The following is a 14127-nucleotide window of genomic DNA, read 5'->3' on the forward strand; positions in this document are numbered from 1 at the left end:
GCTTTCTCAATGATGATTGTTATTTGTCTGATGAAATGTGTGTATTGTAATGTGTTTCATTGCCACCTTAGATTGCTTGACATGAGCATAAGATATTAACATATTTATAACTTGCTATTTGATGTTGTTTCATTGCTACACCAATTTCTTGGTATGAGGCTGAAACTTAATAAAGTTATTGATTTGACAATGGTTAATGTGTTTTGTCTCAATGCCGTTTCAAGCACTAAGATGAGGCAGAAATACTTACATTTGTACAATTTCAAATGATTTAAACCTTAATTATGAGAGTTAAATAAACGTACACAAATGAAACTTGGATTGATGAATGATGTTTAACTTAATTAGATTTTTGTGTGTAATAACCACCTCAATGACTAAATGGAGAGGTGTGCATAAGTTGATAGTTACAAAATGTTGTCTTAAATGTTCTCTCCTTTACAAAATGTTGATCCATGTCTACATAATATTGTAATGATTTACAAAATGTCTACTTAACTAAAGTTAGACAACTCTTGTAATCCAAAAATATAAGGGTGTTAACCCATTTCTACATATTGATAATTAATTTCAATCTTCTTGTGGAAGATCATTGAGATTAATTATACCATGAGATAAAAATTGAAGTGCTACATCTATAAGTTCTGGAGGAAATTCTAATTGTCTTGGCAACATATCCAACCTGTCCAATCTTTGTTTTCTAATGTGTAGATTCTTGTAATTATTACTACCTTTAGCTTTCAACACCTCTATGCATAGTTGATATTGTATCCACGTGTAGTTCAAAAGTTTTGGTTCAAAAGTGTCATATGCATCATTGACCGCTTTGATCAAATCTTTGAGGTCTTTTGGGAATGACTTGAATTGAATTGATTGTAGTGCACTAAACAAACCCAAATCTAAGATGTTCATATCTGGACTGAATGCTGGTTGACAAACTAGTCTTATGTTAAATCTATCTTTGTTTGCTTCTTCATTGAATGCTTGATCATTTGTTAAAATATGTGGCTTGGCATTATCTTGTTGAATCCAAATATCTTTGACTCCATTTGCTGGCCATTTCAATCTGATTACTAATAGAACTTCATTGATTAGTTTATCTCGAATGACATCTCGTGTAACTTTTGGTATTACTCTTAGCTGTGGTGTACCTACTAGTCTGTTTTCTGACCTTCTTACTGCATAATAAGTCTCTGTGAATGGAAAAATTCCTATTTTCTCATCCCACAACACTTCTCCATTAGTACTAATTTGAGGTCTTGCAATAGCTGCTATAAACATTACTTTACCTATGAAATTTTTATTGTTCACACACATGTATGGTTCTTCCTCTTCCCAAGGGAATAAATAGTACCTTTGTGTTTCCCTACTCATGTAGAACCATTTTTCATCGATGTGTACAACATTATACATCAAACTGAGCTTTGGTGGGTTGTCTATAGTAGGTGGTATTATTTGGGATAGAATAAAGTTGAGTCTTCTTATTTTGTGGTCATGAGAAAGTTTTGGTTTAATTGAATTTGTATGTGCTCTAATATTACCAGACTTCATTATTCTATATACTTGTGAATGCCCAATGCCCCTTTCCATTGCTCTAATTGTGGTCTTCTTTTCAATTGGAACAACATTAAGCAGAGTCATGTCAAAGACTCTTGGTTTCCTACCAACTCTTCCCTTTTTTCTACTATTAACATCAACTACAATGCCATTTTGCATTGTTGTTTTGGCTGATTCCCAAAGCCTTGCTACTGTCCACCTAGATGTGTTATGTTGCAATGCAATTGTTTTGATTGTACCCCATGGCAAACGTCTATCTAGTTCTTTAGCCAAACAACTTAATTGTTGTACAATTAACTTTCTAGTCTGTGTTGACAATTCCCTCTTGTGACCTATGATTGTTGTGTTGAAGTTTGTTGTTAGGTTTGGTTGTGCTACTATTTCCTCCTGTGAGATTCATTGACTTTGGCTAATGGTATCCTCTAAAGTTAAACTGACATCTATGTTTCCATAATTTTCACTTGTGTACTCCTGATAAATGTCAAATTCAGAATCTATATTGAGGTTTTCAAAGTAAGAAATAAATACCTCAATATCAGGATTAATGACTTCATCTTCTTGATCTTGAACTTCGTCCATCTGTTTTTTTTTTTTAATTATTGTTTGAGCTTTAGATTTATGACATAGTATCTTTTCTTTGTAAGATAGTGACTTTTAATTAAGTGTTTTTGGCTCGATTGTGACCTTAGATTTTTTTTATCTTATTCAAATCAAGGGTGTAGAATGCTTCTTATCCTTCTTATTTTGATCACCCTTCTTATTGGATCCCTTCCCTATATATATATGGTTGATCAATGGATCCATGACTAAATTAGACCCATCCCAACCCATGCTAGTTTTGGATTCATGGTATAATTTTCTGAAAATTTGAAATAGGTAAGTGATTTCATCAAAAAAAAAAAGCATGTAATAAGATACTTTTAAGCTTATTTCCAAAAGTAAGTGTCTGACTCCCTAAAGCTAGCTTCGGATTAGTTCGCACTTACTAACTGCGAACAAAGAGAAAAGGTCAAAAAAAGTCAAGAGGTCTGTTCGCAATTAGTAACTGCAAACAAAGGGGATCCCTGGTCAAACTTGGTCAAAATCTTATTCGCAGTTACTAACTGCGAACATATCTCTTGACTTTTTTTTACCTTTTCTCTTTGTTCGCAGTTAGTAAGTGCGAACAACCCTGTTGACTTTTTTGAGTTTTTTCTTGTGGCTTGTGGTCAAACTAGTCGTTAACTAAGCCTCTATATATACTAGAACCTTGTAACTTATTTCATTCCTTCCAAATTTCAATCAAATAAGCATTTAAAGGTAAGGGACTTTGTCACTCAAGTTGATTGTGTTAATGCTATTATTGAATTTACTTAATGATTTTAACTAGAGTTATTATTTAGTGTGATACTCCGGAATTAGCTTGAAAAGGGATTGATAGACTACTCATATCAACAAGGTGCATCTTCTTTTCATGGGAGCCCATTTGCTAAGAACTCCACAGTTAAGCGTGCTTGGTGGGGAGCAATCTTAGGATGGGTGACCTCCTGGAAGTTTTCCCAGGCGCGCACGAGTGAGGCCAAAGTGCGCTGAAAGACTTGTGTTGATCTGTGGGGCCAGTCTACAGTCTGCATGAGTAGTCGCCGGCGGTCCGAGGGGCCGGGGTGTTATAATTTCATTAGTACATCTCAAAACCTCAATTAATGGAAGAGCTATGTCATTGTGGTCATGAACTCGAATACGGTCGTGATTGGAGCGATTTTAATCCTGATCGTCAATATGTTGCTTGTCTAATTTTCCAAGATGAAGGGTTGGGATGCACCTACTTTAGGTGCGTTGATCCAGAGGGCATCGAATGGAAAAAAACACATCATTGTTAAGCTCGATAAAGAGAATGAGGAGCTAAGAAACGAGATAATCATTTACCTTATAGAAGGTGAATTCAACTAGTGTAGTTAAAGGCAAGAAACGTACACACATAATCACAAAGTTGAAAACTTCAACTAAGTTCGTGTTAGTAATGCCATACCTATAACCCCCATCATGACACAACGACCACTTAGACATGTCACCTACTTCATCAATCCAGAAAATTGCCTCTCGTTTTGCGATCCCAATTGTCTTCAAGCCATTCATTAACTTAGCTTGTTGTCTTTGCTCAAAAATTCTACCAAACAACTTCTTCGGTTGAACATTACCCATAGCATGATTAAAGTTGCTAAGCAAGTGACGTAAGCATAACCTATGATGGGCATAAGGTGGTTGCCACTCCGGCTCTTCCATGGTTGCTAAAATATCCGCGTGTCTATCAGAATTAACCCATAAACCCATCCTCTGTGTGACATGCTTACGAATACAAGCTATGAACCACGACCATGCACCTATACACTCCTTCTCAACCAAGGCAAACGCTAATGGAAAGATTCCCTTATCACCATCTTGGGCAATACCAATCAATAAGGTATGAGGATACTTACCATACAAGTGTGTGCCGTCAATAGCGATAAGAGGTTTACCATGATTGAAGCCCTCACTGCAATTTAAAAGGCCAAAAGATACGTTGGAAGGTTCTAATATTAGGTCACACATATACACCCGCGTCATTGTCTTTCTTACTAAACCACTTAACTACTAGGCCCGGGTTAGAATGTTGCAAAACTATTAAAAAGCGTGGAAGCAGAGAGTAAGAACCTTCCCAAGTTCCATATATCGACAACAAGGCTTGTTGCTTAGCACACCACGCTCGCTTATAATTCACTTCTATACCAAAACGATCTTTAACCATCTACCGTACGACAGAGACCTTAATTGATGGGTCTTTAGCAACACAGTTTCTAATGACATTATTAATGACAAAAGATGTCAAGTGAATGTGTCCAGTCGAGACAGTGTCACTACCCAAAACTCAAGACCCATGCTTACCATTGTACGTAATAATACGCCATAAAGATTGAATATGAGTCGAGCATAGCCCAGAGTCTCCATGAACAACCCCGCTTACACTTCAAGGTAATGACGATTTGGATTGAAGTCTCTGTTCTATACTCCACATTTCTAGGAATATAATACACTCTTATAGCTTCCAACAAAGCTTCCTTACTATCGAACATCATACCCTTCTCCAACTCCCCTCCTTCGGTGTAAGTAGTATCACAAGCCCAAGTCCTCCAGGAGTTGTCCTCCACATCTCATCTAGAGGTGGACATACGGCATAGGGTGTAGGAGCAACAATTGTACGAATGTTGCCTAAGGTCATGTCATTTGCTAGGGCATCCTCATCGACATCCAGATCATCCTCAGAAGGATTGTCAACGAGCTCATTACTCTCATTACCGTCATCCCAAGGTCCCATCTCATCACTTTCTCCTAAGTTAACCAATGCATCACTTAAAACTTGATTGGAAAGGGGTTGGGAAGAAGTACAAAATGGGGAAGGAACAAAGGGATTTTGAGTTTCTTGAGTTGATAAAGGCATAGTCGAAGAGAAGGATTAGAAGCAACTACATTCCCTAAGGGTATTTCTTCTACGTATAACTCCAAAGAGGGTATTTGGGTAGACTTTGAATGCTCCCACATAGCATCTATAGCCTCATCATCCTCAACTGGAAAGGCTATCAATCGTTCACTCATGTCACATTTAAAGCTTATACTTACGGTACTTCTAGGGTAGTCCAATCCAATCTTAGAACATATAAAACGTTTAAACTCATTCAAATCCATGTTCGAGTTGCATGCAAACAACCTACGTCTACCCCTAACATAATGAACTTTGCCACTACTTTCTCGAATAGAACAATTCTGAAAACATATTATAGTGACACGAAATGATGTCATTTCTACATGAATACAAACAAAATCAACATCATCATCAACTTCATTCCAATACAATTATATTAATTACGTTATCACCATCTTTGTTTAACAATCTTATATAAAGAATCTTTTCATATATAATTTAAATAACTAAAATTTGTTCATAAAGATATCAACTACATTAGCTACAAACAATCTTTGTGAAGTACAATCTTTGATTAACAATCTTATATGAACAATCGTATATAAACAATCTTTTCTTATATAATTTAAACAATAACATATATCAACTACAATAGCTATATTATATAACAATAACATAAACTATGTTTCTAGTATATCACTAACATATAACTTAAACAATCTTTGATTAACATATATCAATTACATTAGCTATATTATATAACAATAACATATAAACTATGTTTATAAAACCAACTCAAAGTAATTAAAACAATTATTCCAATACAGTTATCACCATCAACAAGCATACTTCAAAAACCAACTCCATAAAGTAATTAAAACAATTAATTATTACCTTAATCAGTGGTGGATGACCTAGAAGAGTAGTGATTTGAGATTTTGTGACCTACGTTTGCATAAATATATAAAAACTTCATTGAAACCCTAAATTTTTTTTTAAAAAAAAATAATAATAATAAAAACACTAACAAAATCAAAAAAAAAAAATTAAAAAAAAAATAAAAAATAAAAATTACCTTTGTGCAACTTAGGATGTCACAGACTAAATTTAAAATGCTAAATTGGAAGAGAAAAGTAAGAATTTAAGGCTTGAAGTTAGTTTAATGGAGGATTTAGAGAGAAGACTGTCTCGACTTTAGTTAGGGTTTAAGTTTTGAAAATTTGGGGATACCAAGTGTAACGCACTGTTCTTTTCTAAATTTAGGTTTAATATAATATAATAGTAAGTAATGTTAAAGCGGAAGTCTATCGAGCCGTGATTATTGCGAAAAAGAAATAAAACAAAACAGTTTTTTTAAAAAAAAAACAAATAAAACTTAAATCATTAAATATAATTTTACATATTACATCTTGCATTAATACATAATTATCGTTATTACATACCCATTATATAAACTACATACATAATATATCCTAGTATCACATAGACAATACAATAGCTTCTTAATAACCTCATGTAAAGTCACCTGCAGCATCTGCTCCCATTATAAGGGAACAATCGATGGGAATCGGTCAACTAATAAGCCGAGTATAAAAACTTGCCAACATAATACTAGTATACAAATATGTGCATTTCAATACGTAATATGTAAAAGGATTTATGCAATATAAATGATTCATTTTTTTTTCTGTTAAATTATATATATATAACTTCTGGTCCTTCTGCTTGAAAACTAGGGCGTAATTTACTAACACTTCTGCTTGAGTGTTAGGGCGTGGAATCCGATTACTTATTTAATGAATGCAACACATAGGATCTTTGTTTGATATATGTAAGGGCATGTTAGCTTGAGGTAAACCAAAACCCCTAACTTAGTGGGAGTCGTCACTCCTCCAGTGTAATGTTGTTCGAGCCACAGGTCAGGTTAAATAACCTTACTTTGTTCGCCGTATTTTACGTGCCAAAAAACACATCCCACGTTTTTAACATGTCGGAAGCATGATTCAGCATTTCCTTACTATCAAGCCTTTTTATTATCATGTTACTGTTTTCATATAAATGCAACATTACAATAACATATAATAGAAATAAATTTATAACAATTTACATATAAATAATCATTTATTATTAGACTAAATCAAAACTTAAAAATGGGTCTTTATTATTTATTTATAGATTAATTTTCAATTAGCTTTATTAATTTCTTAATAATCAATTTCTTAAATGTCTATTTATTATAAATGATAAAATAAATAGTTCCATCATAAATAAATACTAAAAATGTCTTAAAAAGGACACATTGGGTTTATTATAGATCCTAGCCCATTTACCCAAATTTTTAGAAAATAAAATTTTATTTTATTTAACTAATTTCTTAATAGCTTAGTTTTAGATTAAGTACATGAATAATTAATTTCCTTAAGATTAAAATCTAAACAAAATATTTTAAAAATTAACTTATTATTAAATGAGTTGGTGTATATTTTTTATTCACCAGAAAGACCTGGTGCTGTATTTAGCCTCGACTTAGTTCGCATTTACTAACTGCGAACAGGCATGTTGGTCAAAAAAAGTCAAACGCTTTGTTCGCAATTAGTAACTGCGAACTAATCCTTAGCCTTTTTTTTTATTTAAACACCAGTTCACAATTACTAACTGCGAGTGTATTCCTACCCTATGGCTTGGAAATTACACGCTTATAAATAGAAATAAGTTTAAAAGTATCTTATTACATGTTTTTTTCTGATGAAATCACTTATCTATTTCAATTTTTCAAATTTTTTTAGACCAATAAATTGGGGTCTAAGTTTAAAAATTTTTGTACCCAGACTCACTTTAAATCTACCCGAAACACGAACTAAGCTTGACCTATGAGGCCATGACCCAGCCTATAATCAATCCAGACTCATTTTTAACCAATTTTGTATCTATATGGATCCACTTTTTTTTTTTGAATAAAAACTAATTCATTATTAAAGAGTCATATAACATTTAAATCAGAGATAAAAACTAGCAAGTACATAACAACTTTAACCAAATATAATTCAAAATTAACAAAATTATGATCGTTGTGTACGAGATCTCACAATATGGATCCACTTAGACCTATATTTAACATATAAGCTATAAACTCATTTAACATCTCTAATGAATGAATTAAAAGCTATCACAATTGAGCTACTCTTATAAAAAACGTTTTATCTGTGAGACGAACCTTAAACAAGGTGCTCATATTCTCATTGTATGTGTTACATGAATCATTTAATCCGAGTACATTTTTCGATGAATCAGTTTCATACAATATCACGTCTTAAAGATATTAGAGGTTTAAATCTTAAATTTGTCGGTGGTCTGACTGGTTTTAGAAATACTTACTGTACTAAAATTATGCCTCATTAGAAGCAAAAAAACACATAAAAACAGAACTTACCTGTCAAATCTGAACAGCAAAAGTATGAGAAAAGGAATGGAAATTAGTCATTACTGAAATAATCTCAGCTGGGAATTTCCCTGTCAGACTGCACAATGGCCCTGTATCAGTATCAGTATACAACAATCTAACATTTGAAAACCTTATATACAATCTGAACTCTGAAATACAATGTTGAAAACCTAAAACAATCCTTCAGAAAACAAATCAAAAAGTCATGAATTTGGTAAACTTCTAGACAAGTAGTGACACAATTTGTCCCTCATGTCCGAAGCAGTCGTGTCGGCAGATTCACACATTTGTTGTCGATAATTCTCATCATGGCAGTGCGACAATGAGATCTCGTCTTGCACCTCATCGTGCATGTCTATAGCAATGTTGTGAAGTAGGCAGCAAACTAGTATGATCCTCGGTAACTTATGCTTATCGGGTCTCCACATCTCCCCGTTAATAATCTTCCACGTCTCCTTTAACCTAGCTAATGCTCGCCTTGCCACCATACGGGTTGCGAAATGACGCTTGTTGAAGTCCATTTGAGTGTCTGAAAGAACTTTGTCTCGGTATGGTGTGATTAGCCATGGCAATGACGGAAATCCCAAGTCTCCAAGTATGTACTCCCGTATTTCAGAGCCATCGGAAAGAATGACAGATTTTCCGTTTAGTCGTTTTCCTTTCTCGCATAGTTTGAAGAAATTTGAGGTTGTAAGCACTAATGAGTCGCTCATTTTTCCAGGCCACCCGGTGACTATGTCTCGAAACCTCATATCGGGATCTACAACTGCCTGCAAGAGCATGCTGTGGTTATTCTCTCGATCAAGCCACACTTTATTAGCAGGATCGGCCAAAGGCAAACACATTTTGATATGGGTGGTATCGATTGCCCCACAACAATTCGGGAATCCTTGGATGTTCTCGAATTTTGACTTTATTTCCGTGATTTTTTCATCCGAGGCAGGCCACTGAAGGTGGTGAAGTCCTTTCTTCTCCATAGACTCCACAAAACGCCAAGTAACTTGGGAGACTGTTGAGTGGTGCAAACCTAAAAAATCTCCGACATTCGCTAAAGAACCTCCTGAGCTAAGTCTTCTGAGAGCGACTGCTACTTGGTCGTATAAAGACAAAGGTTTGCCATTTGAAAAAGAAAAATGGCCCGGTTTAGCAGACATATCATCTCTTACAAGTGTGCATATATAGTTAAATGTCTTCCTTGAAATTCCGAAAACTAACTCAAACTTAATCAATCCCTTAGACGGAGAAACAATACCTGCAGCGGAGTGGTGATCATAATCAGAAATTGAATTAACAAACAATCCAAGCAGTCAAAAATACATCAAAGGCCGAGTTATAAAGGTGCTTCATCAATGTATGTCACACAGCACAACAATCAACTAAACAATACAGCACAAGTTTCGGAATTGTAGAGTCTGTCTAACTTCATATTTGACAACGCAGTTGCACATAAAATCTAGTCCATAGTCCCTGTGACTGTCTCACTAATACATGTTAAGTTGCATACTTTTGTATACTCTTTTTAAGCCCACAATTTGTATCTTGCATCTTCACAAAAACAGTCAGAACAAATATCAGACAATTTGTTGCACCGATGACTATAGTAACCCAAACAAGTTCTCACATTACCTCCCAAGTCCCAAGACAAAGGTCCCTATCGTTGAGCGCTGTTGATCTATACGGGTTTCTATCACATCAGTAGCTATGCACAGAAAAATTCATGCATTCTATGCAAGTTCCATAATTCAACATTTAGCCATAAGTTTTGCATAATTTCTTGTATAGGGCAATCACTTGATATATGATCAACTCAATTCTTGCCAATGTGATCAGAAGCTCAGAATTCCCAAATGAGAGTATACAAATCTTAGGATGAATAATCAGATCAAACTTGTTGGTCTTTACAAATATGTAGCAGGGAACACCACATATTACACTCAACAAAAAGCAAGAGGACTTCTACAGGAAGAGACACGCAGAAAACACGCGTACTTATATAGAGATAATCAGACGAACCAAAGTAACCGTTCTTGAAAGTTGTAGCATATTGACAGCCTTTTATTTTGAAAGCAATCTTCGAGGCCCTTGAAGCAACAATAACTTTAACTAAATGAAAATATATCAACGTAATTGTATTCCTTGAACAAATTGTAGACCTCTCCTATCCTGGTAATAAAAGAAACCTTGCACGGTAGCAAAAGACAGAAACACATCACAGAATGCTTTTAGATTCGGATAGTAAATATAGGACAAAAATCAGATCAGACTCTTCACTGCCTCAGATTAAATTTGCCCATAACCAACCCATTGTCATGCCAATATTCTGCAACTAAAATCCTTTTATTAAAGGCATAAAATTCACACGAATGTGGACCAGACAGCCAAACTGTCAGCTACCATGCTAACTTCTGATCAATACGATCTATATCCAAAACTTCAGTAAAAAATACTCCCTTCGTTCCTTTTTGTTTGTCCACTTTACCTTTTACATGCATTTTTTAGCAAATTTTAAGCCTTAATATTTCTAAGTACGCATCATAAAAAACTATAAAAATTATATATTAAAAAGATTTATTTCAAAACAAATCTAACAAGATCTCACATGAATACATTTTATTTTCAATTTATACTTCAAAAATCTAATTTAAATTTCTCTATCTTAAAGTGGACAAATTTAAAGTGGACAAACAAAAAGGAACGGAGAAAGTACTAGAATTAGCAGCACAGGATCAGTTGTAGCTAGAAAGCAATCATGCCAATGAAAATCCATATTTCAACAAAGTAGACTGTTGTTCAGAGTAGTTAGAGATCTTAGAAAAAAACCAATGGCAAACTATACAATTCCGAAGGCAATCCCTCAAGGAGCATCAGCTAGATAGACAACTTAACACCAAATCTGGAATCTACTTAGAACACAAGTACACAACAAGCATTTTTTAGATTATTTCCATCTGACTATAACCAATCGAGAAAACAATAGTGGTGGAGGTTACGGTCCATTGGAGATCTGTTCAAAGTATATCCACACAGAGAGAGAGATTGATAGTAAGGACTTTGATGTATAGATCTGCTTATTTCATACCGTAAAGTGAACAATCAACCATCACCACTGAGGATGTAAATGAAAATCTAGTAAGCTTCTCTCTTCTAAACTAAATTGTCAATAGCTTGTGAGTTGTCATCAGATCACCAAACTATTCACACCAGCAATTTGCACCAACTATTGATCACCAAGAACTAACCTACCAACAACGAACTATCTTCAATGCATAACACCTTGCAGATTGCAGATCTGAAAATAACACTAGTAACTGATATACACAAGCAAACTATTTCACTTCCGTGCATTTTCCATCCAAAACTGCACCTACTTCTCGACATCACCCATAACATTTTTTTTCCAAAGCCTCCGAAAAGATTGCTATTCTAGGGCAAGGGGAATGAAATTAACGCAGCCACACCCGTGTTGTAACATAAAAATTATTTCAAATCAAGCAATGTGTGAACACCCGAATAACTCAAATCGATTAATAGCAAGGAAATTTATGGAGTCAATATAATCTATAGTTCATTATAATCCGATATCCATCAAATGGCCAATCTTTAACACATCATTGCTGATATATCTAGCTGCTAAAACTCCCTAGGATAAGAGGAAAGTGGGGATGAAAGGGATCAAATTGACCTCCTACGAGTACCGAAAAGACACTACTTTCCTAGATGTTTAAGCAGCAAAAAGCCAATATATACAATAAATTATCATCCTCAAACTCAAACAAACATAGAAAAACAGACTAAAAGATAAGAATAGATTGCTTTAGCTACATAAATGATAATGCCAGAAATCAATCTTAAGAAATGTCCAAATACATACAATCCAAAACAACAAACACCACTCATTGACAAGAAGGAAAAAAGTAGTCAAACTTTACATGAAATTCAACTCATGTACATGAATTTTACTATCAAAAACTAAAACCCAGATGCAAATTATTCCCAAAAATAATCAAAAACTTCAATTCATAAACACCCACATGCCAAACAACATACATAACTACATGCCATGAAAAAAACCCAGGCATTTGAACAAATTTTATGGACTAAGAAGATACCATTAATTCCTTTGGAGAACATATTAATTCCCTTAGCAAAGTCTACCCACCAATCTCCAGAGTCTTCTTCATTCTCTGCAAAATCAACCTTTCTTTTCTTCTTTGACCCTTTTACGGGCCCCATCGGGTCAATTGAAATCCAAACTCAAAAACAAGCAAAAATGGATTGCTGAAAAACATACAAGAAAACAGATTAAGTAACAAGCATTTGTTCAACTAATAAAAGACATAAACTTTGCAAAAACATAGAAGAGACAACTAAAACAAGATCATAAACCAATAAATTTGAATAAAAATGATGGATTTCTTAGAACGAACCATGCACAAAACCGTAAAAGGGTTGAGATGGGTTTGTTCCTGTGTACAAGTAAAAGAAATTGAATGCAAAATAATCATAAAAGGAGGGATTAATAACTCTAAAACAAATATACACTAATGGGTTTTCTTAGGACAATGTAGCAAGATAAATAATAAAGATAAATAATAAAGAGAAAATAGGCTTTATAAAACAAACCTTTGCTTATTGAACATGGTTTTAATTTACCTGCAATGTTTGCTTTTTTACTAATTTAATATATTATTAATCTTTAATATCTCTAGTTATGAATAATAAAAAATTATAAAAATTTGATATTAATAATCTTTGCAATGACACGAGTCAAACAAGATTTAACTTGACTATATTTTAACTTATAGATTAAAAAATTAATCACAAATTAAGAATAATGAATAAATAGTATTATTTTTGCCAATATTACAATTAATATGGCAGGGAGGAAGTATATAATTAAGTGGAGTATATAGTACTCCCTCCTATTCATCTTAAATGTCCCATTTACTTTATGCACTATATCCAATGCACTTATTCAATTCTTAATATATCGAGTTATGTATAATTAAAAATTATAAAAAGTTGATATTAATAATCTTTACATCAAAACAAATCAAATAAGATCCCACATGACTATGTTTTAACTTATAAATTAATAATAAAATGCAATTTAAGAGTGATAGATGAACAGTATCTCAAAAGTAAATGGGACACCTGAGCTGAATAGGAGGGAGTATGATTTATACAATGACTTTCTCTCTCTAAATTTTATGTATTATATTATTATTTATTATAGGGAGGGAGAAGTTGAGAGATAGAACTTTTTTTCTCTATGGTTTTTATTTTAGAAGACGTATATGGTTTTCTATATATAAGATGGGAAATCTGATTTTAATTTTCTGGGATGCAAATTAATAGTAAAAAATGGGATTTGGTGAATTGGAACTTTTATTTTATTACAAGATAGATTGAGGGTTGTGAAAGGAAATGTTAAGTGAGAATTTAAAATTTTATCTGAGTGAAAAGAATACATATTCCAAATGATATAAGGGGTGAATTGTTGATGAATTATAAAATATTGACAAATTCTTAATTAAGACGTCTCATAGTTAGACCATTTTTATTAGGGACCATATACATTTAGTGTGTTATATCACTTACAATTTTAAAGTGATTAATTAAAAAAATAAGCTAATTATGGACATGTCTCATTATAAGATGTTCTTATATAAAACAAGCGCTAAAATATTTT

At 33.5% G+C, this 14127-nt stretch overlaps 3 protein-coding genes across 3 annotated transcripts; all 3 read right to left on the reverse strand.

The window, feature by feature from the left end:
• Positions 1-570: 570 nt before the first annotated feature.
• On the reverse strand, positions 571-2136 carry LOC130813510 (uncharacterized). The gene is made up of 2 exons (XM_057679349.1): positions 1996-2136; positions 571-1944 (listed from the first exon to the last, which is right to left on the reverse strand). Exons 1-2 carry the CDS (start codon positions 2134-2136, stop codon positions 571-573), a joined length of 1515 nt encoding a protein of 504 aa, XP_057535332.1.
• A 1302-nt stretch (positions 2137-3438) lies between these two features.
• LOC130813512 (uncharacterized) lies at positions 3439-4649 on the reverse strand. The gene is made up of 2 exons (XM_057679350.1): positions 4459-4649; positions 3439-4069 (listed from the first exon to the last, which is right to left on the reverse strand). The coding sequence occupies exons 1-2, from the start codon at positions 4647-4649 to the stop codon at positions 3439-3441; spliced, it is 822 nt and encodes a 273-aa protein (XP_057535333.1).
• A 3510-nt stretch (positions 4650-8159) lies between these two features.
• LOC130813859 (protein ALP1-like) lies at positions 8160-12994 on the reverse strand. Its single transcript, XM_057679759.1, has 3 exons — positions 12863-12994; positions 12545-12713; positions 8160-9687 (listed from the first exon to the last, which is right to left on the reverse strand). The coding sequence occupies exons 2-3, from the start codon at positions 12666-12668 to the stop codon at positions 8639-8641; spliced, it is 1173 nt and encodes a 390-aa protein (XP_057535742.1). The 5' UTR covers positions 12669-12713; positions 12863-12994; the 3' UTR covers positions 8160-8638.
• Positions 12995-14127: the final 1133 nt, after the last annotated feature.

This window comes from Amaranthus tricolor, chromosome 5, assembly GCF_026212465.1.
Source record: "Amaranthus tricolor cultivar Red isolate AtriRed21 chromosome 5, ASM2621246v1, whole genome shotgun sequence".
NCBI lineage: Eukaryota > Viridiplantae > Streptophyta > Magnoliopsida > Caryophyllales > Amaranthaceae > Amaranthus > Amaranthus tricolor.